General features: G+C 42.2%; 1 protein-coding gene across 7 annotated transcripts in view; it reads right to left on the bottom strand.

Moving 5' to 3' along the window:
• WDR20 (WD repeat domain 20) overlaps nt 1-27,747 on the bottom strand; it is a 73,260-nt gene extending 45,513 nt beyond the window's left edge. For all 7 annotated transcript variants that reach the window (XM_074956256.1, XM_074956258.1, XM_074956260.1 and 4 more), the window contains exon 1: nt 27,460-27,747. In XM_074956256.1, the coding sequence (XP_074812357.1) occupies nt 27,460-27,723 (264 nt within the window). In that variant the 5' untranslated portion in view covers nt 27,724-27,747. The remainder of the gene's footprint in view (nt 1-27,459) is intronic.
• Nucleotides 27,748-27,964: the final 217 nt, after the last annotated feature.

The following is a 27,964-nucleotide window of genomic DNA, read 5'->3' as shown; positions in this document are numbered from 1 at the left end:
GAATACAGCAGAAAAAACTAAGTTTATAAAAACACGTTTTGTATTTAAAACCGATTTATGAAACAAAGGAAACATCTGTAGTTAGTGAATTGAACTATTTCTAGTCACCATGTCCCTTTAGGGTTTTAGACCTAGTAGATCTCATCCTCTCACACCTTTATTTTTATTCAGAGATTGGAAGAGGAAAACAAGATTTTCTGCTTTTTCATCTTCCACCTGGTTTCTCAACTTTGAATGAACTAATTATTCAGTAAACGAAGAAAGCATTTTATGCACCTGCAGAAGAAGCATCTGCTGTCAAAGCTGGTTTAGCACTTCAGTAAACTCTGGTTCCAGGTGCATACTCAGCAACTTCTACCAGGTTCAGTGGTTTGACTAATACTTTGGCATCAAGCATGTACTGCTTAACTATTTTTATTTAATTTAAATTATTGTAAAATTATAGTAAGTTTAGGCCTTAACATTGGATACAAGTTTCAAAATTAAATTTGTTATTTTCAAAAAGAAAAACATTTATATTTAAAAAATGCAGTTTAATAAAATCAGTTTGTTTTTCTCATTAATTTTTATCCACTCAGAGAAAAGCAATGTTTCTTTCACCGCCACTTGGACTTCCACCAAGTTCACAGAATAGAAGGAATTTGTGGAAGCTTTTCTAGATGACAGCAGAGTGGAGATTACAGCTTCTGTATATCCCATGTCTCCTACAAGACCATTCAAAAGCCATACAGTTAGTCTTCTGTACTCTGACTGATACATCAGTCCCACAGAAAGCAAATCCTGTCTTAAAAGGGAGGACAGTGGGATCAGACTGAGTCATGTTGAAAGACTAGAGAACCAGGGCTGCCTCAACCAATGCAGAGCCACTATTACCACCAGTGCACTCTCCCTCCTTGTCTTCTGGTTAGTTCTGAGTAGCGGGGGGGAAACAAGTAAAGGCATACAGGAGGGCTACTGGCCACCTCAAGGAGCACCTATGCTTACTATCTTTGGATCTCTCTTTCAGGAGGGAAAGGAGGGGACCTTACAGATGTAAACAAGTTTGAAAGGACCCTGAAATTCCTCACTATAAAGTGAAGCTTCTGGGTTCAGACTCCACTCTGCTTGATGTAGCTGTCCTTTGCTTAGCCAGCTGGCAACCATTTTCCTCTTTTCTCCAGTATTTAGAGCTCTGAGGGACTGTAGGTTCTTCCTCCACTCAGAATGTCAAAGATGGGCTTCATTAAGCAGGGATGACTACATTGTCCCATCCTGTTTATTGATGTAGGCGACTGTAGTAGTGTTGTCCCTCACCATTACCATATGGGACATATTCATCTATGGGGAGAGAGCTCTGAATTCATGGCACAGTTGTCCTGAATGCCAACCTGTTTACACCGTTTCTTCTCCTGTTCCATCCAAATTCCCTCCATTGAATTTATCTGTGTGTGCCCTTCATCTCTTAAACTTGGCATTGGATGCAAGTACTACTCTGTCCACTGTGGCTCTGGGTAATTAATTCCTGAACCATGAGTACTATCTTAGAAAGTATTAGGCTCCAAGAATTTGGACTCTCCTAAACTAAAGTGAACTAAAGTGTGATGATACAGGGACACAGAAATGACTGGAGATTTCTAGTGTGCAACTTCTGGCCAACTACAGCACATCCACAAGCAAGACGACAAATGGGGAAGAGGAAGTTCCCATTTTTCAAATAATGACAGAATGTGTACTTCGTTGATTGTCACCAGCGTGGACATTAAACATTTGCTTCTTGAGTCTGGGATTTTTCAGGAACTTGAAATGCTTAACAACCTTGCTTGGTCTTTTTGTTTTTTTCTGGGGATTTCCATTCCTCTTTGATCACATCTATCAAGGCTGTATTGAGGGCAATATATGGCTGTTTTGGATCTGAGGGATAACACTTCCGAGTGGTGTAGTCATTCTTCTGACCTAGTTCCTCCTCTTAGTCTTAGAAGTTTTCTCAGGAGGTAGATCTAAATTGGAAGCTGTCCTCAAGCACGGATTTGAAAAATTCTAACTGGAAGAGTTCTTCTTTTCCCCTCCTGTTTCCTCTTCTGAAGCTTGCCCTTCCCTTGCAGGATGACACTGAAGGACTCCTGTACCTGCAAAATCTGGATTTGTGCTTCCTTCTTAGACCTGCCCCTCCTTGGAGGAATCAGCATCAGAAGATTGAAACAAACAGGAAGGACACCTCTGCCTGGATTAGCTTTCCTGAGTAGTAGAATCTTTTTAGAAATGCTTTGTTTTTTTTCCTGTGATGAGTTGGGGGACAATAGTGACCATAGGTACGGATCACTGTACTTACTTCTCATTCCTTCTCGGTCTTTCGCTCTGTGGGTGCTTACCATTAGATTCTGAGGTTCACAGCTCTTGCACAAGTTGTGGAGAAAATAGGTGTATGAAAGAAGTGTCTTTATTATTATTTTAAATAAATACTTGTCAGTTCCTTAACCACAAATGAGTTAAATTTGGGGAGTATAAGTCATAAGTTACTTGTGAAAGAGAGCTGACCCTGCTCCCTGGAAGATGAACATGAGGAGACTCTCTGCACTTCTTGGGCCCTTTCTTGTTCATTTCATAAAATTATAGCAATATAGGGCTGACCTTGAGAGGTCATCTAGTCCACCCCCTGCAACAGAGCAGAACGAACAAAAACCTAGACCATCCCTGAGAGAGGTCTGTCCAACCTGTTCTTAAAAGCCTTCAAGGATGTGGATTCCACAACCTCCCTCAGAAGCCTATTCCAGAATTTAACTATCCTTACATTTTTTTCCTAATAACTACCTAAGGCCTTGTTTACACTGGCACTTTACAGCACTGCAACTTTCTTGCTCAGGGGTGTGAAAAAAAAAACACCCCGAGCGCTGCAAGTTTCAGTGCTGTAATGTGCCAGTATAGACAGTGCACCTGCGCTGGTAGCTACGCCCCTCATGGAGGTGGTTTTTTTAGAGCGCTGGGAAAGCTCTCTCCCAGCACTGTGTAAATAAGTTCCAATAGTTCATGGATTAGGGACCCAATCTTATGAGGGTCCAGGGGCTTCTGTGTAGATTTAGGTTAATCTTTCTATCTACCCAATGGAACTCAGTGCTCAGTCTAGAAGATACCATCAGAGATGCTTAGTTTTGCAGTTCTCAAACTGTGAATGTGTGTCTCCAGAAATAACATGCTTGTTAGCAAAAACGGTTTTAAATAAATAAAATAAATAAATATATAGAGGTGAGAAATAACAGACCTCATCCTTGTTGTTCCTCGCAAATTTGTGTACACAGTCAATCCCTTACCTCTCTCTAAAAGTGCAAAGTTTCAAAAAGTTCAATGAATAGAAGATTGTTGGGGGTGGAATAGATCTGGACAAGGAGAAGAAGTCTGCAGATAAATGTGAGAAGGAAGGGACAGGCAGTAGAAACAAAAGTGAAACTGTTTGAGCAGCATATTCCAGAAGTCTTGAGATCTGAGTGTAGCCTTCATTGATTTGAGATCTACCATACCATTCTCCCACTAGAAGGGAAAACCTATAATGGCAGCAGGCCAAAAAGAGACCCAGTTTGGGAATAAAAACCATTCAAGAAAATATATGTTTGCTGATGTTTTAAAGAAAGTCACACCAGAGAACTGGTGGAAGTCACTTAAGCACTTGGATTCAGTGACTGTTGAAGTGATAACCTCACTTTTAACAGCAGTAGCTTCTTCTGCCGGTGTAGAAAGAATATTTTCGTCCTTTGGACTAATTCATTCCAAATTGAGAAATCATTTGGGACCTGAAAAAGCAGGAAAGCTTGTTTTTCTTTTCCAGATTACGAACAAACAGGAAAACGAAGGTGAAGATGATTGAGTTAGCTGCAGAAGCCAATATTTTAAGTTTCTCATGTTGACCTGGCTGACTTAGTAGATTTAATTTTTGTTTTTTTAAAAAAAAAACTACTTCAGTTCAAAACAATTAACAAAAACAAACCTGATTTTAAAAAACTTGAATGTTTAACTGAATTCAAAAATTCATATTCTTATTTTGTTAAAATATTATGTTTACTGTTGAAGAAAAAAATCCAGAATACATAACTTTGTTTTAGTTAAATAAAACAATTTAAATGTCTGTCTGGTGATGTTCTCCTCCTAATACAGCATGGTAAGAAAATCTTCCAAATATTAATGATTAATCTGTTGAATTGGAGATATTTATGAGGTCACTGGGAGGTGAATATCTGCTTTAATTACCTTTGGTAAATGAAAATATCAGAAAATGAATGATTGGTTATAGCTGTAAAACTCATCTGAAAAGTTTTCAAAATAAATCACTTTAAAAACGTATAGTGTGTACAGTCTAAAAATGAAACCTACATCTATTTCTGAGTTGTGAAGAATATGTACAGTAGCTCCTCACTTAACGTCCTCCCGCTTAACGTTGTTTCAGAGTTACGTCGCTGCTCAATAAGGGAACGTGATCGTTTAAAGTTGTGCAATGCTCCCTTATAACGTCGTTTGGCTGCCTGCTCTGTCCACTGCTTGTAAGATTTTGTGGAAGAGCAGCAACTTTACAAGGGAGCATTGCACAAGTTCCTCTTCTCCGCCTCCTCCCCCTCCCTCCCAATGCTTCCCCCACCTCCAAACAGCTGTTTGGCAGCGCTTAGGACTTTCTGGAAGTGAGGGGGAAGTGCAGGAAAGAGCCGTGTCTTCACTCCTCCCCCTTCCTCCCAGAAAGTCCTAAGCGCCGCCAAAGAGCTGTTTGGCAGTGCTTAGGACTTTCCAGGGGCGGAGGAGCAGGGATGCAGCATGCTCCTGAGAGGAGGTGGAGTGGGGGTGGGAAGAGGTGGGTGTGGAGTGGAGTGGGGACAGGAAGAGGCGGGCCAGGAGCGCATCCCCCAGCAAAGTCAGCGCCTGTTCTTCTCTAGGTAAGCTGCCACTGCTGCTGCGAAGGTGCTTCCCGGCATCCTTGCCTGCAGCGAGCTGTGCCTGTGTGGGGTAAGCCGGGGCACTTCCCAACCACAGTACAGTATATAATGCCTTTTGTCTGCCCCCAAAAAATTTCCTTGGAATCTAACCCCCCGCATTTACATTAGAACTTATGGGGAAAATGGATTTGTTTAACATCGTTTCACTTAAAGTTGCATTTTCCAGGAACATAACTACAACATTAAGTGAGGAGTTACTGTATTAAGGTTATAACAACCAACAAGAATGCACTTTTACGTAGAAATCCATGATTAAACCGAGTCTTCCTGACTAGTGATTTAAATCATGATTTAAATCAAAATTCACCCTGCAAGATACTAACAGTTTTGTGATCGTCAAAACCAGATGTTTATTAATTAAATGCAGAATCAAGATATTTCAGGTGTGCTGAAAAGTTCCTGCAAAATCATATAAAAACAGGGACTGTCCCAGTAAAACTGGGAGACACGGTCACTTTCTTAATTTTATATTTCAAAATTAAGTGTCTCAGGCCATCTCATTACAAAGGCTTAGCTTGTTCATTTTTGACAAAACTAATAAGATTAGAAAAAAATTGTGTTCCCAAGGTCTCAATAAAACTTGCATAATTTTTATGTATCTCATTTTAGGTCACGTATAAAAACCATACGTGCTTTGAAAGTGAAGAATCACTTTCAGAAGTATTTCAGTGTATAGCCTGCCGGATGAATAAGACAAAACTCATAATGGCTCTATCATTTAAGGCCAGAATCTTGGGCACATAAATCTATAGTTAGGCATAGGAATAGGAATAAGAATTGTTTAGTTTTCCAGGAGGATTGAAGCATCCATAGCCTCCACTGAAGTCAGTGGGTATTCAACACTTCTGAAAAAAATTCAGACTACGTGCCCAATTTTATGCACCTAAAGTGAAGACTTGTGGTTTGTTTTTTAAATGTCTAAACATAACAATTCTAAATATTTTTTTCAATTTGTATAAAAATTGGAACACATTTATCCAAAGCTCTGATCAGCCTTACCAAATAGTAAGGGTACAAAAATCAAAACAACCTCTCTCCCTATAAACTGGAAGAGGAAAAAAACACTCGGGATATGCACAAACCTACAAACCCTTAGCTTACCCTTTTTCCTCCCCTTAAAAGCTGGGAAAAGGGGAAGGGGTGTGCAGAAGAACACAAAGGTTAACAAACTTGGCTTACTTGAAATCAGGAAAAGGGGTGAAGGAGAGTGAATTCTAAAGTTCTGAAGACCTTCACAGAAGAAGACTACCTTTTGCACTGAGAGCCAATGCTGACTGCACCTGTTGCAATATGGCAGAGTGGCAGTTTCCAAAGCCATGTTTACAATAGACATTTTATCCATTTTCAATTGAACCTTCTACAGAATCAGTTAAAGCACAAACTGTTCAGTGAATCCACACTGTTACAGCACCATTCTAGCAGTATCAGGTCCAAAGTTCTCCAGATATCTATACCACATATCCGGGCATAGCTCAGTAAACAGTGGATTCTGGGAGATTTTAAAAGATCCCTGGTGCACTGCAGCTGGCCTTGCAGAAAGAATAGGCTGTATCTAGCCTTGGGAAGTCTTCCAAGGAATTTTTAAAAACTCCAGTTGCATTATAACCAAAGGACTTGTTTCAGAGATGAAGTCAGCAGAGACTAATTGACAGACACCTACCAATCTTTTCAAGTTGTTTGTTTCTACATATTTAATGTAATACAATTAAAATAATTTTTTTCTTTCTCCCAGAAAAAAAAGTCTCACAACTCTAGTCAGCAGCCAGTTCACATTAGCATTTCCATTGTTCCAAACACCAGTGGGAGACTTCCCGAGAACTGTCAGCATAGACCAGGCCAGTGGGCCCAGAAACAAATTATGTTTGGAGCCAACAAAGCCACTAACTAGTTATAAACTCAGCCTGATATTGTAGGATAGACAGTGATTTAACACAGAAGCAGTAGAATTTTAAATTAAAGAGTTACAGTTTCCACTCCTCATTGTGAAAGTATGAGACCAAAAAGGTCTGGTGTCACCTAAACGTCAAATGCACTGGATTATATAACAGCATTAATTGCTCATGCAATTGTATCAGACTATAGTGTATGGACACAAATTGAGATGAATTAACAGTTTCAGTTTTGCTTCATACAAAAAAATCCAATATCCTCAATTTTATCTCTTGAAATATTAAATAAACTACATATAGTAGCAAAGTTGTCTTATTCATAATTATAGCAGTTTCTACAGCTAAGATTGAAAGTTTCTATTACAGCCCCTGCCTCTTTTTTCACATGCTCCGAATTCTAAACCATTCATCTTTTCTACTGATGTTTTTCCACACCTAGGTTATGTCTACACTACCGCGGTAAGTCAACCTAAGTAACGCTACTCCAGCTACGTGAATAACGTAGCTGGAGTCAACGTAGCTTAGATCGACGTACTGTGCTGTCTACACCGCACTGGGTCAACAGGAGATGCTCTCCCATTGACTTACCTTACTCCTCTCATTCCCAATGGACTACTGGAGTTGACCAGAGAGCGCTCTGCCATTGATTTAGTGGGTCTTCACTAGACCCGCCAAATCGACTCCCGGTGCATCAATCGCAGCAGCATTAATCCTGCGGTAGTGCAGACAGCCTTAGTCTCTGCTTAAGTGATTTGATGGGAAGTCTGAAGAAAATGTCTGCAGACTTTTGAGTTACAAAGGAGTGAAGAGGTTTTTTTGTTGTTTTTGCCTAAACTAGCCACTTTTTTGCTGTAGCCACGTAAAAACACAGCTGAAGTAGGAAACAATCCAAATCAGAGCTGTATAAAGCAAGCTACAGATTGTCATAAAATGAGAAGACAGCACTACAATGGAATATTTACAGGTGTCAGCTGATGTTTGGAAGTATGAACTACACTTACTAGTACTGCTTACAATTAACCACATGTATCATTAAAATAGACTTGTGAGCATCATTCATCCATTATTTAAATACTTGGAATACACTGCAATATGTTCATTTACAATCTCCAATTAGGAAAGTATACCATTTCTGTGAGCCAATTAAGTAGATTGACAGATTTAGAAATTTTTACTAGACTACTCCACAGTAATTTGATCAATAAGATTAAATGTAATTTTAAAGTTTAAACTGCATCTTAATTCTGTTCCCTGTTACCCAAAAGCCAGAAACTTAACATGGGTATTGCAGATTCTCCTCTCTGAAATAGAGGGTATTAATTCTCACCCTACTCTTACTCCCTATATTCCACCCAACCCTTCAATGGATCCTTTAGTCTCCTCCCACTCCTAAAGTCGTACCTTCTTTCATGCAACCCCCTACACTTATACCAGTCTCTCTTTCCATGGAAGAAGTGCCAGCTCTCTCAAAGTATTTTGTAACAGTGAACAAGGTACTGTACAAACAAGATGAACTAGATTTATGGAAAATAAGTCAATGTCAAACAGACCCCAGCTAAACCAAGTATTCTGATATAGTTCTGCAAATATTCTTGACTAGTTAGTTCATTGGGTCAACAAAAGTGACATGAAAATATTTTCATGTGAAAATAAGTAGTTTAATTCCCAACATTTTAAATTGGCTCATCCTCCCCACATTAGTATGAGAGATTTACTGGTAACGCAAGTAAAACTAGTTGGAAAGTTACAACTACTGTTAAGATTTGGCAATGAATGCTGCCTTTGACAAGTTGCACTTCTCATTTAAACAAAGGCAGCTGAACTGCTTTTATATTGCCAGAAAACTATGAAGCAGTTTGGAAATGGTGCTTATTTACTTTCAGCATGACAATCATTAGGTTTAGGTTGGATATTAGGAAAAACTTTTTCACCAAGAGGGTGGTGAAACACTGGAATGTGTTACCTAGGGAGGTGGCAGAATCTCCTTCCTTAGAAGTTTTTAAGGTCAGGCTTGACAAAGCCCTAGCTGGGATGATTTAATTGGGGATTGGTCCTGCTTTGAGCAGGGGGTTGGACTAGATGACCTCCTGAGGTCCCTTCCAACCCTGATATTCTATGATCATCTACCCCACAGACTGAACGCCACCAGCCTGCTTCACAAAGCATCTAGTCTATGAAGATCTCCTTCCCACACAAAAGTTACTTAACCTGTTGGACTAGTCCTCTCCTCTCAGCCACACTATTATCATCTTTGTACAATCAATAGTTCTCCCTTTAGCTATCTTAGCTCTCATACAAATTCTCCCTTTCATCTTCTCATGTCATTCTCAAATTTTTCCAGTCTTCTCTTTTCAATGGCGTCTGCTCATCTTTGAAATCAAATTTATGCTACATCTTCACCTCAATCCCATTGACTGAAGACCATCTGCCATCTTCTAAGAAGATTACACCCACTGCATATTTTGTATTGTACAACTTGTCTTTTGTTAAGCTCGTCATATAGTACCAAACAGCATTATATTTAGCATAATTGTGCTGAACTGAATACATACACATTTTCATTCCTGTGCTGTGCAAAGTTTAGTTAATAAACTAAGCCGTTGATAGTTACAAGCCAGTTTATTTCTCCTCTAAAACTTTAGAAAAAGTCACATTTCAATAGGAAGTGAACATGCTGTTCTCTTTCTTGGGATACCAGGAAAAGAAGGCTTTATGAAACATATGCAACTCCCCACATGGGAGGTTAGCAGTATCAGGACGTTAGAGGTTTTCAATCCTAAAGAGACAGACTGGGTATGTATTGGAGACTATGATCAAGCAGAAGCCAATAGCGAAGTATGAGAAATTCATTATGATTCCCCCCCCCCCCCAGCAAAATTGATTTTTTTAGTTACATATTGCATAAAATTAAGATAATTTGTTAAGGAACAATATGTATGCTAGAATGCAATTTTGGTGCTAGAAGACTTCTTCTACTCTAATTTTAAAATTATCCAGATATTAGAAATATTCTACTGGTCTGTAGCTCTTTAAAATACCTGTGGCAAACAAAATTGCAGTTCATCTGAAGTTTTTAAAAAGTAAAGAAACTGAGCAGCATAATGAAGAAGAATATTTCCCTCTTTAAGGATATCCTGACATTTCAGAAAAAAGTAATTAAGCATTGTGTATAATTAACATTTTTAAAGCCATATTAATTCATTATATCAGCCATCATAAACAAAGATATACAGTTCACTAAAAATACATGGGAAATCTGCAAACTGACTGCAAGATCAAATTCCTTCAAATCGGACCAAGTTTAACTCCCCACAGTTGGAACTGAACTATGTATTTGTACTGAAGAAATACCTAACAGCAATCAAAGATCAAGGCCCCATTGTACTAAGCACTGTACAGACATTCAGTAAAGACAGTCCCTGCCACAAAGAGCTCATAGTTTAGGTATAAAACTTTGAGATATGATTTAAAAAAAGGGAATACACAACAGAAATTTACCAGAAAAACCAGCACTCAAGATTTCAATATTATCTATTGCTATAATAAAATATAGCATTTTAATCTGACAGTGTATTTGTGAGGGGAAAATTCTGTTACAAAGCAGCCAGCATAACTGCACCCTGTATTGCATCTGATGTTGCTATAGAAACTTATTTCACTGTAGCAGTGCTTGGTAATCACTTTATATTCTCTTCATTACAAAGCTCAGTATGAGTCAATTTCTGTTTTTGAACCAATTACTACTATCCTGTAAACATGGATCCTTTCTGACAGTTAGGTCTTACTGGCCCACAGGAATGAATACCAGAGTGTTTTGGTGTTATCTTACACATACCCAACCCAAATAATTCCATCATGTTGCAGCATGTTAAAAAAATACTACAAGTGTAAAAATCAGATTACTAATATTCAATAAACAAACTTTAATTTCCTGTTATTATAGAAGTTTAAAACAGTTTGATAGTAGTAGTTTGAATAAATAAAATATTTGCCAAGGAGGAGCCACTATTTCAATATCAAAAATGAGGTCCAACCGGTTTATGTTTTTACTACGTATCTGGTCATAGTCAGAAAAGATGCAATTTTGTACACTGTGAATTGCTGTATTAATGTTACTTCACACTTCTAGCATTTTCCTTCCATGTCTCTCAAAAGGCTAACATCCCTGTGAGGCAAGTAAATATTCTAATTTTACAAGCAGGAACCTGAGGCAAACAAAGAAACTACCTGAAAAAACACGTACTGAGGACCTAGCCGCAGTACACATTCATCCTGTAGAGTAGATGGGACTAACCATGTCTGAGCTATGCTACTATGTCGGACAGACCAACTACTTCATCTAAACTGCAACCCAGAACCTTATTTTAGAAGTTCTAGGAGTGGAAGGCAGAAAGTCTCACTCAGATAAAATCCAGGTCTCCCAACATTCAGAACTGTGTTGTAGGCACAGAAGCATTCTTACTTTACCTTCACCCAACATGTTTGTTACTTGTAAGCAAAGCCAGAACGACATTCAAGTTAAATAAGTTGTCTGCTGCTCTGCAATTTACAAGAGCAGCAGAAAGCATAATTTTATATATCTATTTATAAGATAACAAAACATGGCACTGGAATTACTCCTCCCCCTGCCCCCAATGGTTATGTACCGAGTGTCTAACAAATCCATTTGCCCACTCACCATTAATAAACTGGAAGGTTTTCCTGGAAATGTGGGGAGAGGCTAAGCCAATATCTGCAAAATTAAAGCTTTAAAAATGAAGTTTAGTCCTTCAAGAAAGTCTTCTGAATAAGAACTGCATGTACACAAAGCAGTGTTGTCTTCCCAATTCTGCAAGCCAACTGCTCCAGTACCTCTGAGGCTCCTCATAGCTTTGCCAAACAGCAGCTGAGTGAAATTAATATCCCGTTCTTATCACATTTATCAGTAGATCTCAATGCACTTTGCAAAGGAGGTACCCAACTTTATCCCTATTTTACAGATGGGAAAACAGAGCAGCTAAGTGACTCGCCAGAGATCACACAGGAAGTCTGTGGCAGAGCAGGAAATTGAATGCAGGTCTCCCAAGTCCAATGCTAGTGCCCTAATCACCAAACCATCTTTCCTTTATGCCAGCAAAAGCACTTTTATACCAGTATAATCATTTGCACTATGATTTTTGCCAGCACAGAAAGAATGCCAAAAAGAATCACACTCATAACCGACATTACTATGCCAGCAAAAGTTTCTAGTGTAGATTTAGGCCCAAGATCCTTCTCTTTCCAGCAATTAGGATATGGAGCTTTCAAATCTGTCAAACACAAAATGTGGGCTAATGCAGCAAAAAAAAAAAAATTTTTTTTAATTTTTTTTAAAAAATGGAGCTCCGAAGCACAACTAAGGGACAGCACATGAGTAGACACTAAAGTATCCTCACCTTTTCAAGCACTTTATGATGGCAGGGACTAGGCTTCTCAGAGCACTGACACAGATCTGACTACCAGCTTCCTTCACTCCACTTCATAAGGATTTGTACTAAATCCTCTAACCAACTCAGGATCAGCAAGAAGCTATCATAAAGGAAGCAGTGTTCAAAGCCCTCCAGCCAGAACTAAGGTTGACCAAATACCAGCTGTCACATGGATGGACACGTGTTTAATTAGAAGACATGTCTAGAAGCCTCTGGCATACAACATCAGGATTGGGAGAAGTACCTGTTAATGAATTTTATTTTTAAACTAGATAGAGGCCCCACGTTAGGAAAATGGATGTGAAAGACTTAGCTCTTGTCTAACTCATCTGGGAAAGCTTCCTTCTCGCCCAGGTAAGTGTATTTTTAAATGCCTGCACTAACAAGTCACTATTTCAAATGAAGAGCCTTTTTAGCATACACATTTTGCTTCATCCGGGTATATGCAAATTTGTTCAAGGGTCAAAATTCAGCTGACGAAGTTAAGAAATGCAAGTTAACCTAATATGCTAATTTGATGTGGATTTAAGTAGATGGTTTTGTATCTGAACATAAGAAAAAAAACACATTAATACAAACAGCTAGAATTTCCCTAAAAGTCACTTGTTGAGATATAGAGCTAATATTAAACAATTACAGAATGGTAATTTCTTAAGTGTTCATCTGACTCTGTTCTCAAACCATGGGACACTTGTGGCCCAATCAGCACCCAGCTGTGGCCCATGTGACATCCTCAGGGCTGTAACTAGGATAGAGCAAGAGGGGCACCTTCCCCAGCGCAGAGCTGGTGGAGGGAGGGAGAACAGGGTGGCACAGATTGGGCCCAGAAGCATCGTCAGGAGGCCAGGGTGCTCAGCGCCCCCAAACCCCAGAGGATCTCAAGTCCAGTAACACTGGTTGGAGCACGCTCCTCAGCACTAGGACGCAGCGGCAGGTGGGCAGGGCAGGCTGCAGTGCTGAGCTACATGCAGCCAAGGGGGGCTGGGGCACAGCGAGGGGATACAGCCGATGCACGGGGTACAGACTGTAGGTGTGGGGGACTGGTGGCTGGGGACAGTCCCTGGATGAGAGCTAGATACTGGGGCACAGTCCTTAGATGGGGGATTGAGTGCTGGGCAGCAGTCTTTGGGGCTCCGCAGCCATGCTCTCTGGGTGCTCACCCCAGCCGCACCGCCAACAGCAGCACAGAAGTGAGGGTGGCCGTACATCATACCATGCAACCTTACAGTAAATTAATTTTAACAGGTAATGTTTTGACTTGTTTTGCCAATTTAAAATGCTCTTAGACATTTGCCAGTGTTGAAATGAAAGGTGCTATATTGATTTGAATTGTATTGCTGTCATATAATAAATACTAAATGGGGCCTGATTTTGGGATAACCTTTTCTGGCATGCACCTTTCATTTTGTCAGGATGTTTAAGTAACTTCCTACTTCAGTGCTTTGGCTCATCCCACCATCAGAAAAGGCTCCATGTACTCAAAAAATTCTAGTACTGCAAAATGAAGTCTTGGAAACAGTTAGTAAAATAAAACAAATCCATCTATGTTCATTCTAATAAACTTCTGTCCTAATCTGAAAGAGGCAGTCCAGCAACACATGTAGAGCTGCAATACTCTGTTTAATTTATTTTTATAGTTAACAATTACCCTAGTAAACCAAGCTGTTAAACACAGTTGTTCTCAAACTTTTGTATTGGTGACCCCTTTCCCAGGAAGCCTCTGAGTGCGATCCCTCCGTATAAATTAAAAACATTTTTTTTATATTTAACACAATTATAAATGCTGGATGTGACACAGGGTCTGTGGTGGAGGCTGACAGCTTGTGACCCCCACGTAATAACCTCATGACCCTCTGAGAAGTCACAACCCTCAGTTCAAGAACCCCTAAAAGCATTCAGATCATTGAATTATGTAACTGAACACTTGCTAGCAACTTATGCATGAAGTCTCAATGAAATTTTCAAAGTTATTTAGCACATCTTCAGAGGACTGGTGTCCATAATGCAAAAATTAAGGGAAAAAACTGGCAAAGTGAAAAAACGTACAGAAAAATGCAGTCACCAGGTCACATTTTCAGCAAGATAACTTACTGCAAAACAGAGGCTATAAAAATGGTTTCAAACTAACAGTTTAAAACTTAAAGGTAACTCTCCTACATGCACCTGGACATTTAGAACCAGACTTTACAATTCACGGGAGTCTTGCTCAGTAGATTACAAAGACCATGATTTATGAAAAATTAAGTCATTTGTCATGGAAATGAAAAAGATGCAGCTTTGGTGGCACTCATGACTAAGGCTACGATTTAGTCACAGAGGTCGTGGAAGTCACAGAAGCCATGACTTCCAGCAACCTCTGTGATTTCAGCTTGTGGTGGTTGGGAGCTGAGGGGTACCCCCAGCACCTCCGGAGATGCCTGCCACCACGGGGGAACCCCGCAGTTCCCGGCCACCGTGGAGGAACCCCCGAGCTGCAGGCAGCAGGGGTACCCCACAGCTCCCAGCTGCAAGCGGAACCCCCAAGCTCCTGGTCATTGCAGGCCCCTGGAGCTGCAGGGGTACCCCGCAGCTCCTGGCTGGCAGAGGAGGCGGGGGGACCCCACAGCTCTCAGCCCTCATGGGCAGTGGGGGGACCCCCAGAGCTGCAGGCGGCTGGGGTACCCTGCAGCCCCAGCTGCTGCAAGCAGCTCCTAGCCCTTGCACAGCAGCCCCACTGCAGGCAGTGTGGGGACCCAGATCCCCATTTTGTCCCGGATATTTTTAGTAAAAGTCACAGACGGGTCACGGGCAAAAAAGAAAAATTAATGGAAGCTGTGACCCGTCTGTGACTTTTACTAAAAATATCTGTGACAGAATCTTAGCCTAAATCATGACACCAAATACAGTTTCTTCAAGTTTAGTTCTGGTACAGTTAGATCTTGAGACACCCACAACAGTTTAACATACTGCAAACTCCTCAGTTAAAAAAAGTTATCAATCAGGACTTAAGTTATTTAACATTTGTATTGTGTACCCAAAATCCACTTACTCCTAGAACTAAACCAAACATTAGCTACAACTAATCAGGAGAAAGATCTTGGAGTCCTCATGGATAGTTCTCTGAAGATGTCCATGCAGTGTGCAGCAGTCAAAAAAGCAAACGGGATGTTAGGAATCATTAAAAAAGGGAGAGAGAATAAGATGGAGAATATCTTATTGCCCTTATATAAATCCATGATACGCCCACATCTTGAATACTGCATACAGATGTGGTCCCCTCATCTCAAAAAAGATATGCTGGCATTAGAAAAAGTTCAGAAAAGGGCAACTAAAATGATTAGGGGTTTGGAAGAGGTCCCATGTGAGGAGAGATTAAAGAGGCTAGGACTTTTCAGCTTGGAAAAGAGGAGACTAAGACGGGATATGAGAGAGGTATATAAAATCATGAGTGGTGTGGAGAAAGTGAATAAGGAAAAGTTATTTACTTGTTCCCATAATATAAGAACAAGGGGACAGCAAATGAAATTAATGGGCAGCAGGTTTAAAACAAATCAAAGGAAGTTCTTCTTCACTCAGGGCATAGTCAACCTGTGGAACTCCTTGCCTGAGGAGGTTGGGAAGGCTAAGACTATAACAGGGTTTAAAAGAGAACTAGATAAATTCATGGAGGTTAAGTCCATTAATGGCTATTAGCCAGGATGGGTAAGGAATGGTGTCCCTACCCTCTGTTTGTCAGAGGATGGAGCTGGATGGCAGGAGAGAGATCACTTGATCATTACCTGTTCGGTTCACTCGGCATTGGCCACTGTCGGCCGACAGGATACTGGGCTGGACCGACCTTTGGTCTGACCCAGTATGGCTGTTCTTATCCCATGACCCTATAGCTAAGTTCCCTGTAAGCTGCACAGCCACGCAGCTGTCTATTAAGCGCTGTGCAAGCGCTCAGGGAACCCGCCCGGCCCTGCCACAGCCATGGGAGGAGCGCCCCTCTCCCAGCCCAGACCTGCCATGGCCAGGGCACAGGCACCCCTCCCCCAGCTCCAACCCAGCCACAGCCCGAACCTGCTGCAGCTCGGGGAGAAGTGTCCCTCCCCTGGCCCCAACTCAGCCCCAGGACCTGCCATGGCTGTGGGAGGGGCACCCCTCCCCCGGACCAGACCTGCCACGGCGTCTCTCCCCTGGCCTGAACTAAGCCCTGGCCCAGACCTGCCGCAGCCGTGGGAGGGGCGTCCTTCCCCCGGCCCAAACCAAGCCCTGGCCCAGATCTGCTGCAGCTGAGGGACAGGCGCCCTCCCCCACCCCCGGACCTGCCGTGGCAGGGAGAAGTGCCTCTCCCTCCTCCTAGCCCAGGTGCTGCTGCAGGGAGAGAGAGCTGGGGGGAGTCCTCTCTCCCCACCGTAGTCTCAGGGCCCACACCTCCAGCCAGAGCCCTCACCCTGGGTCCCACCCCAGAGTCTACACCCCAACCCTCTGTCCCAGCCCTGAGCCCCTCATCCCTGGCCCCATCCCAGAGCCCCCACCGATGCAGGGCTCTCCTGGGAACTGCAGCGGCAAAAGGAACAAAACGTGGGGCCGCCGCTCCCAGGAGACAGTGCCCCGCGCTGGCAATTCCTCCAGCACAGCTGTACCGCCCCCAGCCCTGCCATGCCATGCAGCTGTCTGCGGCTCCTGTCTGGTTGCTTGTGTGCCGCTTGCACACACTAGCACAACCAGGGACAGCTGCCAATGAGCATGGTGCCCACCCAGTAGGCAGTGTCGGGGGCAGTACAGCCATGCCAAAGGAGCCTGCACCGGCAGATCCTAGGAGCAGCGGCCCTATGTTCTGCTCCTTTTGCCGCTGTGGTTCCCAGGAGAGCCCTGCAGTTCCACGGATATCCACACCCACGGGTATAAATTTGTATCCGTGCAGGGCCCTAGTGGTATGGTATTGCCACCCTTACTTCTGTGCTGCTGCCTGCACAGCTGGGCTCTTGGTAAGCAGCTGCTACTCTTTGGCCACCCAGCTCTAAAGGCAGCAGCGCAGAAATAAGGGTAGCACAGTACGGTATTGCCACCCTTACCTCTGGGCTGTTGCTGCTGCGGGGGCACTGCCTTCAAAGCTGGCTGCCCAGCCAACAGCTGCTGCTCTCTGGCCACCCAGCTCTGAAGGTAGTGCAGAAGTAAGGGTGGCAATACCATGATCCCCCTAAAACAACCTTGAGGCCCCCCCCACAACTCCCTTTTGGGTCAGGACCCACAGTTTGAAAAATGCTGGTCTCCCCCATGAAATCTGTATAGTATAGGATAAAAGCACACAAAAGACTAGATTTCACAGAGGGAGACCAGATTTCATGGTCCCTGACGCATTTTTCATGCCCGTGAATTTGGTATGGCCCTATTTATGGTCCTAGAGCTGTGGGGCAGGGCAGATCTGAAGTTATGCAGTTCTCCCAGCCTCTGATGCATCTTACCTTTGGCCCTTGTCCCGCTGGACTAGTTTGGCACCACTGTATAGCAGTAAAACACTAGCTTCATGGTAGTATGAATATACATAAATACTACTCTTAATCAGAAAGATTCTATGTACAGCTGATGTACAGCTAATGTTTTACAGAACTATCTTTAAAAAGATAACATTTGAACTTATTGGGAAAACTTCAGTCTGCACTAATCTTACACAGAAATGCCGAAACAAAAAACCAATTTTCTAAAGAATAAAAACTTGACCTTCAACACAATTTAACATTTAAAATTCCTTGTACTTTGGTTTGTCTCACCACGTTTTCTAGTACAAGACAATAACTTAACAGATTTACTGAGTAAGAGTATTTCTTTATATTGTTTGTTGCAGGCCAAAGTGTCCTTAAGGCATCATTACATGAATTTAGAAATCCACAAATGACTCATGAAATTTTTTTTAAGACATTCAGTATGTGGAGCCCTTATTAGCACCTTTTAGTGAAGAACTAGCAGTAATAGCAGAACATTGATATAAAAGGACATCTAACTTCTCAAAGTTTTACAAAGTGAAACATATCCCAAGAGACTCTCATAACTTGGTAGCTTAATGAAAGTGATTTTCTAATAGAAGTGGGTAAGAATTATGCTCTGTGTCTGGAGAATCTTCAGGGACATCGCCTCTTGCTTAATAAGGTAGGTCCATATTCTGCCACACAGTAAATCCCATGCAATTTGTACACTGCAGTACATTTTAAGAAGTTGACACTCTTGTTCAGAATAGCATTTGGCATTATATCTCTTCATTCACTAAGTGAACCCAAATACTTAAAATCAGACATTAGTAAGCCAAGAACTGTGTGCTGTGGCCCTTACTGAACTCTTCAACACCATACAACCTCGAACATTAGGATTTACATTGTCAAGAGGACACACTGGTCAAGACAAAATGGTTAAGTCCAATTTGAAAAATGTCAGTCTAATTTCCACCTGGACAGTCAAAACCAAGTCTAGAAACTTGTACCTTTTAGGTTTGTAATTTAACTCCCTCTTGAACCGCTTTCTTCCATAATGAAAGAGCATTCTTTCTGATAACTCACACTATGTCAACTACATTTCAACTGCACAGTAAAGTCTGTTCTTCCACAACTTTTGTCCTACATTACAACTCAGTAACATCCCTAACCTTTCTGCTTTAAAACCATTTCTGCATAGGAGTTTCATGTCAGTATCTGTTTTCACTATGCTGGCTATCATCCTAAACCATAACAAACAGTACAACTACAGTAATTGAGATATTTATGCAACATTTCAGATTTTAAAGTATTTCCAACATACACTTTTCAACCTTCAAACAGTTCTGAAGCTTGCCAATTGTTAATTTAAGCATTAACATTTAACGTGAACCCACTGTTTCTTGAGTACAAGTACATCCATTTAAAAAAAATTGTACTGTAAATATGCTACAACAAAAGTCAGCCCAGAAGACTGAGCACACCTAACCCCCACAAAAGATAATCGGGGTCACCAGTTTCAGAATTTTGGGGGCGATTGGCTTGTGTGCTGTGACACATACGGTGATTTCCTGCAATGTCCTTGGAAGGCCTGTTATGGTGGGCCAGGATTATACGTAACCTCTCGAGGGAGATGTGAGACCTGGAAGTTCAAAAGACTATACAGAAAATGACAGGTTTCAGAGAAAGCTTATGCTCAAATAAATTGGTTAGTCTCTAAGGTGCCACAAGTACTCCTTTTCTTTATACAGAAAATGTGCCAGACAAGTATGGACTTTCACGATAATAAGTGTTAAGTGGACTTTCCGGGTAATCACTATGGAGACATTAATGCAACTTACCCAACTCTGGTTATACAAAACCCCAGTCTTTTAAAGTTATTCCCTCAAGGAGAGAATGTAAGAACTGCCATACTGAGCAGAACAATAGTCCATCTAGCCCAGTAACCTGTCTTCCAACAGTGGCTGATGCCAACTGCTTTAGAGGGAATGAACAAAACAGGGCAATGATCAAGTGATAATTTTGTCTAGTTCCAGCATCTGGCAGTCAAGAGACTGAGGAACATTCAAAGCATAGCGTTGTGTCCCTGACTACGTTGGCCAATAGCCAGAGATGGACCTATTCTCCATGAACTTATCTAATTCTTTTTTGAACCCAGCTATACTTTTGGCCTTCACAACATCTCCTGGCAACAAATTCCACACATTGACTCTGCGTTGTGTTAAGTACTTCCTTTTGTTTGTTTTAAACCTGTTGCCTCTTAATTTCATTGGGTGACTGTCTGTCAATTACCTGTTACAGAAGGCCAAGATCAAAGGCCTGAGCTGTATAAAGAAATGGGTGATCTGCCCAGCCTTTGTTTTGGTTCTCAATTTAAGGCAGATAAACTTGTAACCACAGGGAAAACCCAGTTGTGGGTTCTGAAGGTGCACTTCAGTCTCTCCTATGGCACATAATAGCCTAGTCTCCTGTAGGCTGTAATACTTTGGCCTCATTTCAGTTGTTGGGTTTAGTGTGCAGGTGCCAGATGGCGTTCGTGTCTTGTGATTTACAGGAAATCAGACTAGATGATCTAATGATCCCTTCTGGCTTTAAACTCAATGACTAAAGTCTAAAACCTACCAGAGCCCTAGGTCAAAGTTGGGGGTTACTTCTAGTAAGCTTTCTAACATGCATGTAGGTTCTTTTATTGATTTAATATGTTTTCTTTAAATGAATTTCCCTTAGGAATAAATGTGCTTACTTAGAAGAAGCTGCAGGGTTACAAGTAACTGTGGGCAGTACACTGGTCATAGTCTTTAGAGAGAAAGGAAAACAAAGACTGTTTAGGCAGTCTAACTTGCAGGGAAGCACAGTGTAAATCAGGGAGCCATGCAGCCTTAAAAACTCACATCAGAAAGGAGTGAGATGCAGATCTCTAACCAGGAGAAGTGACAGCTGGGAGCTGGAAACCTTTAAGCATGGTCCACCAACAGCAAACACCAAGAAGGGGAAAAACTGGTGCAGTTACCCTGAAACTGACATGTTTGTTCAGAATACCCAATAGCTCAGTGGTTAAGGCACTTGAGACATGGGATACCCATTTTCAAATCCTTGCTCTACCTGATCTGAAGCAGGGATTTATACTCAGGTCATGCCAGGAGACTGCCCTAACCACCAGGCTATTGGGTATTCTGCGATAGATCTTAATCTCTCCTGTTGAAACTGTTCCACTTAGTATAATTAAATATTTATTGTGCCAAAGAGAGAGACAGACATTCTTGGTGGTTAAGGCATTTACTGGGACATAGAAGACTCAAGTCAAATTTCTTCTCCAAATCAGGCAAAGCAAGAATTTGAAAAATCAGTCTTCCACATCACAGGCATGTGTCCTGACTACTGGCTATAAGGAGGTGGGGGAAGGGGTCTCTTCATGAGAAAGAGCTAATCTTGCTTAGGTGCCGAACTCCAGAAGGGGGTTCACAGTTGTGAACCCCAATCCAAGATAGGTATCTCCCTCTGGCCTTGAGTTAGGCACTTAATTTCCTTTGGATGGTAGGGCTTAGGCTATGCCACTCTCTTCAACATTTCCCACTAACTATTTGAGGCATCTATTCAGCTTGCCGGCTTTTGTGAATCTTTTTCTTAAGCACCTTACTCTCCCCATTATTATATAGGGACCCTAACTCAGAGCTGAGGATTCCACTGAGCAGCAGGGTAAGGTGTTGCAATGCCTAAGTCCCTTTGTGAGTCTAGCCTTTAAGGCCTCGCTAAATTCAGTTGTAACTTGGTAATATGTACAAAACCAGGAGAGTTAATCTATGATTAGATCATATATGGTGTTAATGTCATTCACCACTGACCTTGTAAACATGAACTGAACACCACCTTTATCAAAGAATGACCTGTGGTCCACAAACAAGATGTATCTGATGGCAAGTCTCAGTTACCTTGTCTAAGCAAGATATAATTTTTCAACTATAGTCTTCCCATGCTCACCATAAAGGTACAAAGGAACGTGCCAATCCAACCAGAACCCACCCACTATTTAACCCTTTGCCACCCTACCACAGCAACCATTGAAAAGTCATAGCTACTGCAGCCACTAAGTGCACAGGTATAGACCTCCAAGAGAACGGTCTTTTGGACAGAAATTTATTCTGAAGATGGAAACATATAAGCCAGAGCACTCCTAAGTGAGCCTCAGATAGCACTCCCCACCCAAAGAGGGGATCACTCTCAAAACAACTCTGGACTTCACCTCCAACAAAGCTTTCACCTTAACAGGAGATTGCTATACATAACTAGCCTCATTGAGTCCAGAAGCTGAGGTGAAAACAAAAACCACAGGAACATACCAGCACTCCCAAGAATACTTAACTAGCCAAGTATTTCATTAAAATGGCCACACCTCATTGCATCACAACCCTAGCTTCTCCTTACTAAAATACAGTTTCACCGTCCCGTCCATTGGACCTAAATTTAAGACAAGGTTAGAATCTACTAACAGGTTTGGTTTTTTTTTTGAGCTTTGGATTGCTGTAACGGGACAGAAAATACAGCATAAAAGCCTCCTTACGTCAAATAGCTGGCATATAACTCATCTGCTCTTCTCAAGTTTCCAGTATTTCATTCTTTCCTGCTACCTTCCTCAAGTTCACTTCTAAACATATTCTGATAGAGAAAGTTTGGAAGAACCTACTTGTTTGCTATGAAAAGCCTCTAAGGCAGTTTGAAGGATTTTTTTCCCAGACAAAGTCTCTCTCTCAGCATTCCAAGCTTTGCCCACCTCTGTTCTAAGATGATGTAAAACTACAGCCAGCAGGACCCTCCTGTCTGGCCCCTGAGCTCCTGGCCCAGGAGGCTTGCCCCCGGCCCCTCCCCTACTGTTCTCCCGCTCCCTCAGTCTCAGCATGCTGCGCCACACTCTGGGCAGCCGGGCAGCGCAGTTGCAGAGCAGTGGCCTGACCCGGTGCTCTGGGCTGCATGGCCACCAGTGCTCCAGGAAGCACGGTAAGGGGGCAGGGGGTGTTGGATCAAGGGCAGGGGAGTTGGGGGGGGGTTCCGGGGGTGGTCAGGGGACAGGGCGAAGGGGTGGTTGGATGGGGCGGGGGGGGGCGGCGCAAGTCAGGAAGGAGACGGGGGTTTGGATGGGGTGGCGGGGGGCAGTCAGGAGTGAGGGTCCGGGGGTGGTCAAGGGACAGGGAGTGGTGGATGGGGCAGCCATCAGGGGACAGGAAACGGGAGGGGGGGCGCGGGGGGGGGTTGGATGGGGCAGGAGTCCCAGGGGAGCCATCGGGGGCAAGTTTGCCCGCCCCTGTCTTAGACACTGAATCCAACTCCAGATTTTACCTTCAAGAAACCAGGTTAAGAAAGCATCACAGTGTCACATGGAACACCAATCCTTACATAGGATTCATCTCTAAAGCAACACAAACAATTCAGTGGCCTGGGTAAAGAGACTTACAACTAAAGATTAATTCACAAAACAGAAATGGCAGACAAAGCTGATTTGGGATGTGGAAGCAGCCAGATAAAGAAAAGTAACCTAAAGGAATACTCTTTAGGGATGTGATTTGGACTCACATTCAGATTGGGATTTCAAACCATTTTAACCATTTCCAAGTTCTTCCCTGGCTGAATTAAGTATAGTATATACCAAAAGTTCAAGACTTGCAGAAGTTCCCAGATAGTTGTCACAGTTTCACAGTAATTGCACCTGTATGCCCCCTCCTTGGTGACTCATTTAAAGTTTTCAGCTCCCAGCCATCACATCTCTTGCATTTCTCCCTCATGACCAGAATTTTAAGGCTGCAGAGCTCCGTACCTTACACTGTGATATCCCCAGCAAGCCAGTCACCTAATGGCCAGCACCTGTGCTTTGCTTTCTCTCCGAAGGCTATAAACAGTGTATTTCCATCAGTTACAAGTTACCACACAGCTCTTTCTAAGCAAGCACCTTTATTCTTATGGCAAAAGCATTACAGAAAAAACATTAAAATCAGTAAGAGTACCTATATGCACACTAAAAGCTTATCAGAAGTCATCCATCAGTCTTACGGGGCTCTGATAGGCCAAAGTCTTTTGCAAGAGTTTAGGCTCTAGGACAGAAGGTCCTGTCTATTGGATCAGAAAGGCGGCCTTGAGACAGTTTAAATGTAGCCTTTTAAAGCCAAATTTTCTTTGTTTTCCTCATGTGTGGAAACTCACCTTGAACCAGTATATATGTACCTCTTTGGAGGTGTTTAAGGTGAATAACTCATATCGTAATTACTGTTTTAGTTCCTGAAGGAGTTGTGGAACCCTCTCCCATGGAGCAGAGCAGTCACACATATGCTTGGCCCACAATAATAAACAAACTTATTACAATATGTTCCCCTAAAGATACTGTGTGACATTGCAATATCTGTTTACTTTGCTAGCTCTTTCATGGTTAAACAAAGCATGGCACATACCAAATAAAAGAAATACGACCCTGCTTTTTCTGAAGATAATGGCATTTCCTTCTCTGACTTCTGCAGGAACAGAACCTAACGGAACAAGGCTTTTTAAAGACTGCTTAAAAGGCAGGAAGAGGTAATAAAATTAACAATTTCTTTTTAACATAAGTTATACTGCAGCTTTAAAATACAAACCTGCATTTGCTGTAGTTAACATTTTAAAGTACCTGAAATATAATCACTGGTCTAATCTAGCTAAATTGATCTGGAAAAATAAATTTTAAGTCAGGCTTACATAATACAAGCCAAACTACACATAAACAAAACCAAGCCTCGCTTCCAGGTGTAAATTCAGAGTAACACTGTTCACAAACAGAAATCAGACTATAGTTCAACCTGCTAAAACTGAGTTAAAGGTGTTTTCCTGGCATAGACGCAGGCTAAGTACCCAAGTTTAATCAGTCTTAGCTAGCCTTGGCTAAACGTTCTCTAGTCTAGAGACAACTTTAGAAGCATGCTGTATGTGAAATTTACAGCAGTTTATATTTATTCATTTTAAGACAGTGTTTTACACTTCTAGTTTAATCTACCATTGAGCTCTCCTTCTTTCACCTACCTTATACACCATAGCAAGAGGCAGTAGCAAGTTTTATAACAAACGGCATTTCTCTTTATGAAAATTATGTTAATCATTCTGACAGCTGTAACTGTCAGCTGACAATCTTTCCTATGCTAATACCAATTTTCTACACAGACAAAGAGAACCAAAGCCATAGGCCCCATGCAGAATCACAGGCCATAATGATTTCAAGCTCATCCATGTTTCTAGATACATTCATAATGAATACAATATTCCAAATGTATGGCAGATCAACTTCCCTAGTCTCTCTCATCTATAATCTTTTCTTTAATTTGGATACATTTAATATATTTCAGCTGTTACTTTAAGGCTTTTTAAACTGAAGTTAGTAATTATGGTATTAAAAGTATCTGTTCTGAAGGTCATTGATAAGATTGGATTGCTTTGCTTTGACCAACTCAAACACAAATTCTATTCTAAACTTCTAGTATATTTTACTGTATTATTTGAAGAATAATATATTTATAATGTTTATAGTATGTCTCAAAACCCAAAACAGACATCCAGCAGGTAGGTACAGTAGGATTTTCAATTGCTGCTACACCCACAAATACAAAGTTATGTTTTATCAAAGATACTGGAAAAGCTATTAGAAGAATGCAAATAAGACTTACAAGTTGTAAGCTGGCACTTAAAAACTCCTCAGTTCCCTATATTCATGGCATATTTTCAGCCTCTAGATTTCTCTTTACTTTAAGTGTGATAACAAATGACTAAAAAAGATTGGTAAGAGTCACATGTCCTGTAACTGGGCTGCATTAAGAGCTGCTCTAAATAAAACAGTTGCAGAAGTTTGCAATTATTCAGTACTGAAAACTAGCTCAAAGATGATAGACTCCTAACAGTTACAAGGGTTGGAAGATGGACAGATTTTAACCATACGAAGTATCATCCACACTGACTCATATGTAGAAAAGGCCACTATGGATTATAAAATGGACATATTAAAAATATTTTTTAACATGAGTAGGCAGATAACTGTTCAATAACATCAACCACTCTAGAGTGCCTAAATACCAAATCAATATTAAATTTAATTCACAATTACTTAAAACATCCCCAAATTATCAAGACTCATCACATGATTAAGTTAAATTATGCAAATGTTAATTCAAATGTGTGTATGAAACAAGTGCATACAATCAGACAACACATATTGGGTCTGTTCAGTTGCAAGTCATTACCAACTAATCCTTACTAGGCTTAACTTTCCTCAGCAATTAGCTAGTGCTTACATTTTACATGAATCATCAAGCAAGAGAAAGAGTGGTTTGGGCATTCATTCACCTGGAACTGTGTAAACCCAGGTCCAATTCCTTACTATGCTACTAACTTCCCAAGTGACCTTGGGCAGGTCACTAAGTCTCTTCTGTGTCTCAGATCCCATTTGTAAAGTGGGAATAACAACTCTTCCCTCCATCTCAACACTGTCAGAGGATATATACATTAAATATTGTAAGGTGCTCGCATAACGTAGTAATTGGGAGGGGGTTCATACATACCCAAGCTAAATAGATAATATCTCAATAAAATTTCGAGATTGGTTATGCCTATGTTTACATATATTAAAAGTGACACCTGTTCACTTGATGATGCAAATTATCAGAATGCCTCACTAAACATGAGGAAGTAAGGCACCAGGGAGTACCAAAAAGTCAAAACAGCAATTACATATGCAGTACTTATGTAGCTACAATTTGCCCATTAATATAGCATACTATCCATTTAATGCACAAGCTATTAGACTTTCACCACCAAATATCATTCATAGGTTGGGAGCCTTATTTTGCATCAGTACTTCTCTCATGATGAAAGCTTTTGCTGTGTGTTATAATCATAAATTTAAAGTTTCAGCCTTTAGAGGACTCAGCTCACTGTACTGGACACCTCTGGAGACAGACCTGGGGTTAGTTCACATTTTATAACATTAGACCTCTAATTTTTCACTCTTAGTGTGAAAAATTTCCTCCTAACCCAAATAAGAGTAAAACCCCACCCTGTCTGAGATTTGGCAGCCCCATGCTAACACCAAACACTTCTCAGAGAGAGTCCCATAATCTTCAGCCTGTAGCAGTAGGTGAGACAGGCCCAGAGTTACTATGCCATTACCAAACCTGCCCAAATGAGCCAAAGAAAGGGCTGCACAGGAACATACTTTAGCTGCTGGTGGTGACTCTCTGGGTTCTTTAACTTAACTAGCTTTTAAATGTAACTTTATAAATGTATGAATGGGATGATAGGACAAAGTTGCCCACCACAGCAGGGGACTGGACTCTACAACTCAAGAAGTCACTTCCAGTCCTGTGTCCTTTAGGTAGCCCCCCAACACTAGTTCTCCTCCCTCTCAGAGCTCTCCCCCTTACACCTCTACCTCAGGCTTAGAGTCTCCCTCCCCACGGTCCGGCACCATGCAAGCCCCCTGGTTCGGTGAGCAGGTACAGCTCCCGGCCACAGAGTGCCTCCATCCTTCGCCCCGAGCCTCGGGTTCCACCCTTCGCCCCCCCCGAAGCGTGCTGAGCTCACACTGGGGCAAAGCCCACTCCCCCGGCCTGGCCTCCGGCTCCCAGGCCTTCGCAGCTCGGGCTCCCGGCCCACACTGAAGCCAAGCAGGTCCCTCCTGGCACGCCCCTCGTGCTCCGAGCAGGTCGGGCCCCTGGCCTCTCCCGCCCCCCTGCTGCCCCAGTACCTTGCGGACCCCCTTGTAGATGTAGAAGTAGAGCTCCCGGCCCACATTGAAGCAGAGCCGGTCGCCGTTGCCGCTCTGGTCGTTGACGTTGACGAATGAGACGCGGACTGGGTTGGAGCCCTGCGAGTTGAAGGGCACCCGGTTGGGCCGGCTATACTCCGAGTGGCTCAGCAGCTTGTACAGCCCCTCCCGGGTGGTGAACTGGGTCTTAATCTCGTTCATCTCCTTCCCTCCTCCCTCCGCCGCCATCTTGGAAAGGAGCATTCATCCTGCCCCAGTGCCCGGATGTGCCCCCACTGCGCAGCCGCCACCGCTCGCTCTCACTACCCGAGAGCAGCACGCAAAGGCCGTAAGGGGGAGGAGCTGGCTCGCCTGTTTACTGCGCCTTTGCGCATGTGCCAGCTTGCCTGGAAATCTGGGCGGCTCCAAGTGAGGGAGAGGGAGGAGCCTTCTCTTGGGAGAAGCAAAGCCCGGGGTAGAGCGGGGCTCGCGCACCCAGGGCTTT

The sequence above is a fragment of the Natator depressus genome, chromosome 6, assembly GCF_965152275.1.
Source record: "Natator depressus isolate rNatDep1 chromosome 6, rNatDep2.hap1, whole genome shotgun sequence".
In the NCBI taxonomy this organism is placed as follows: Eukaryota; Metazoa; Chordata; order Testudines; family Cheloniidae; genus Natator; species Natator depressus.
The sequence above is the reverse complement of the archived record's forward strand: the minus strand, read 5'-3'. Positions and strand labels throughout refer to the sequence as shown.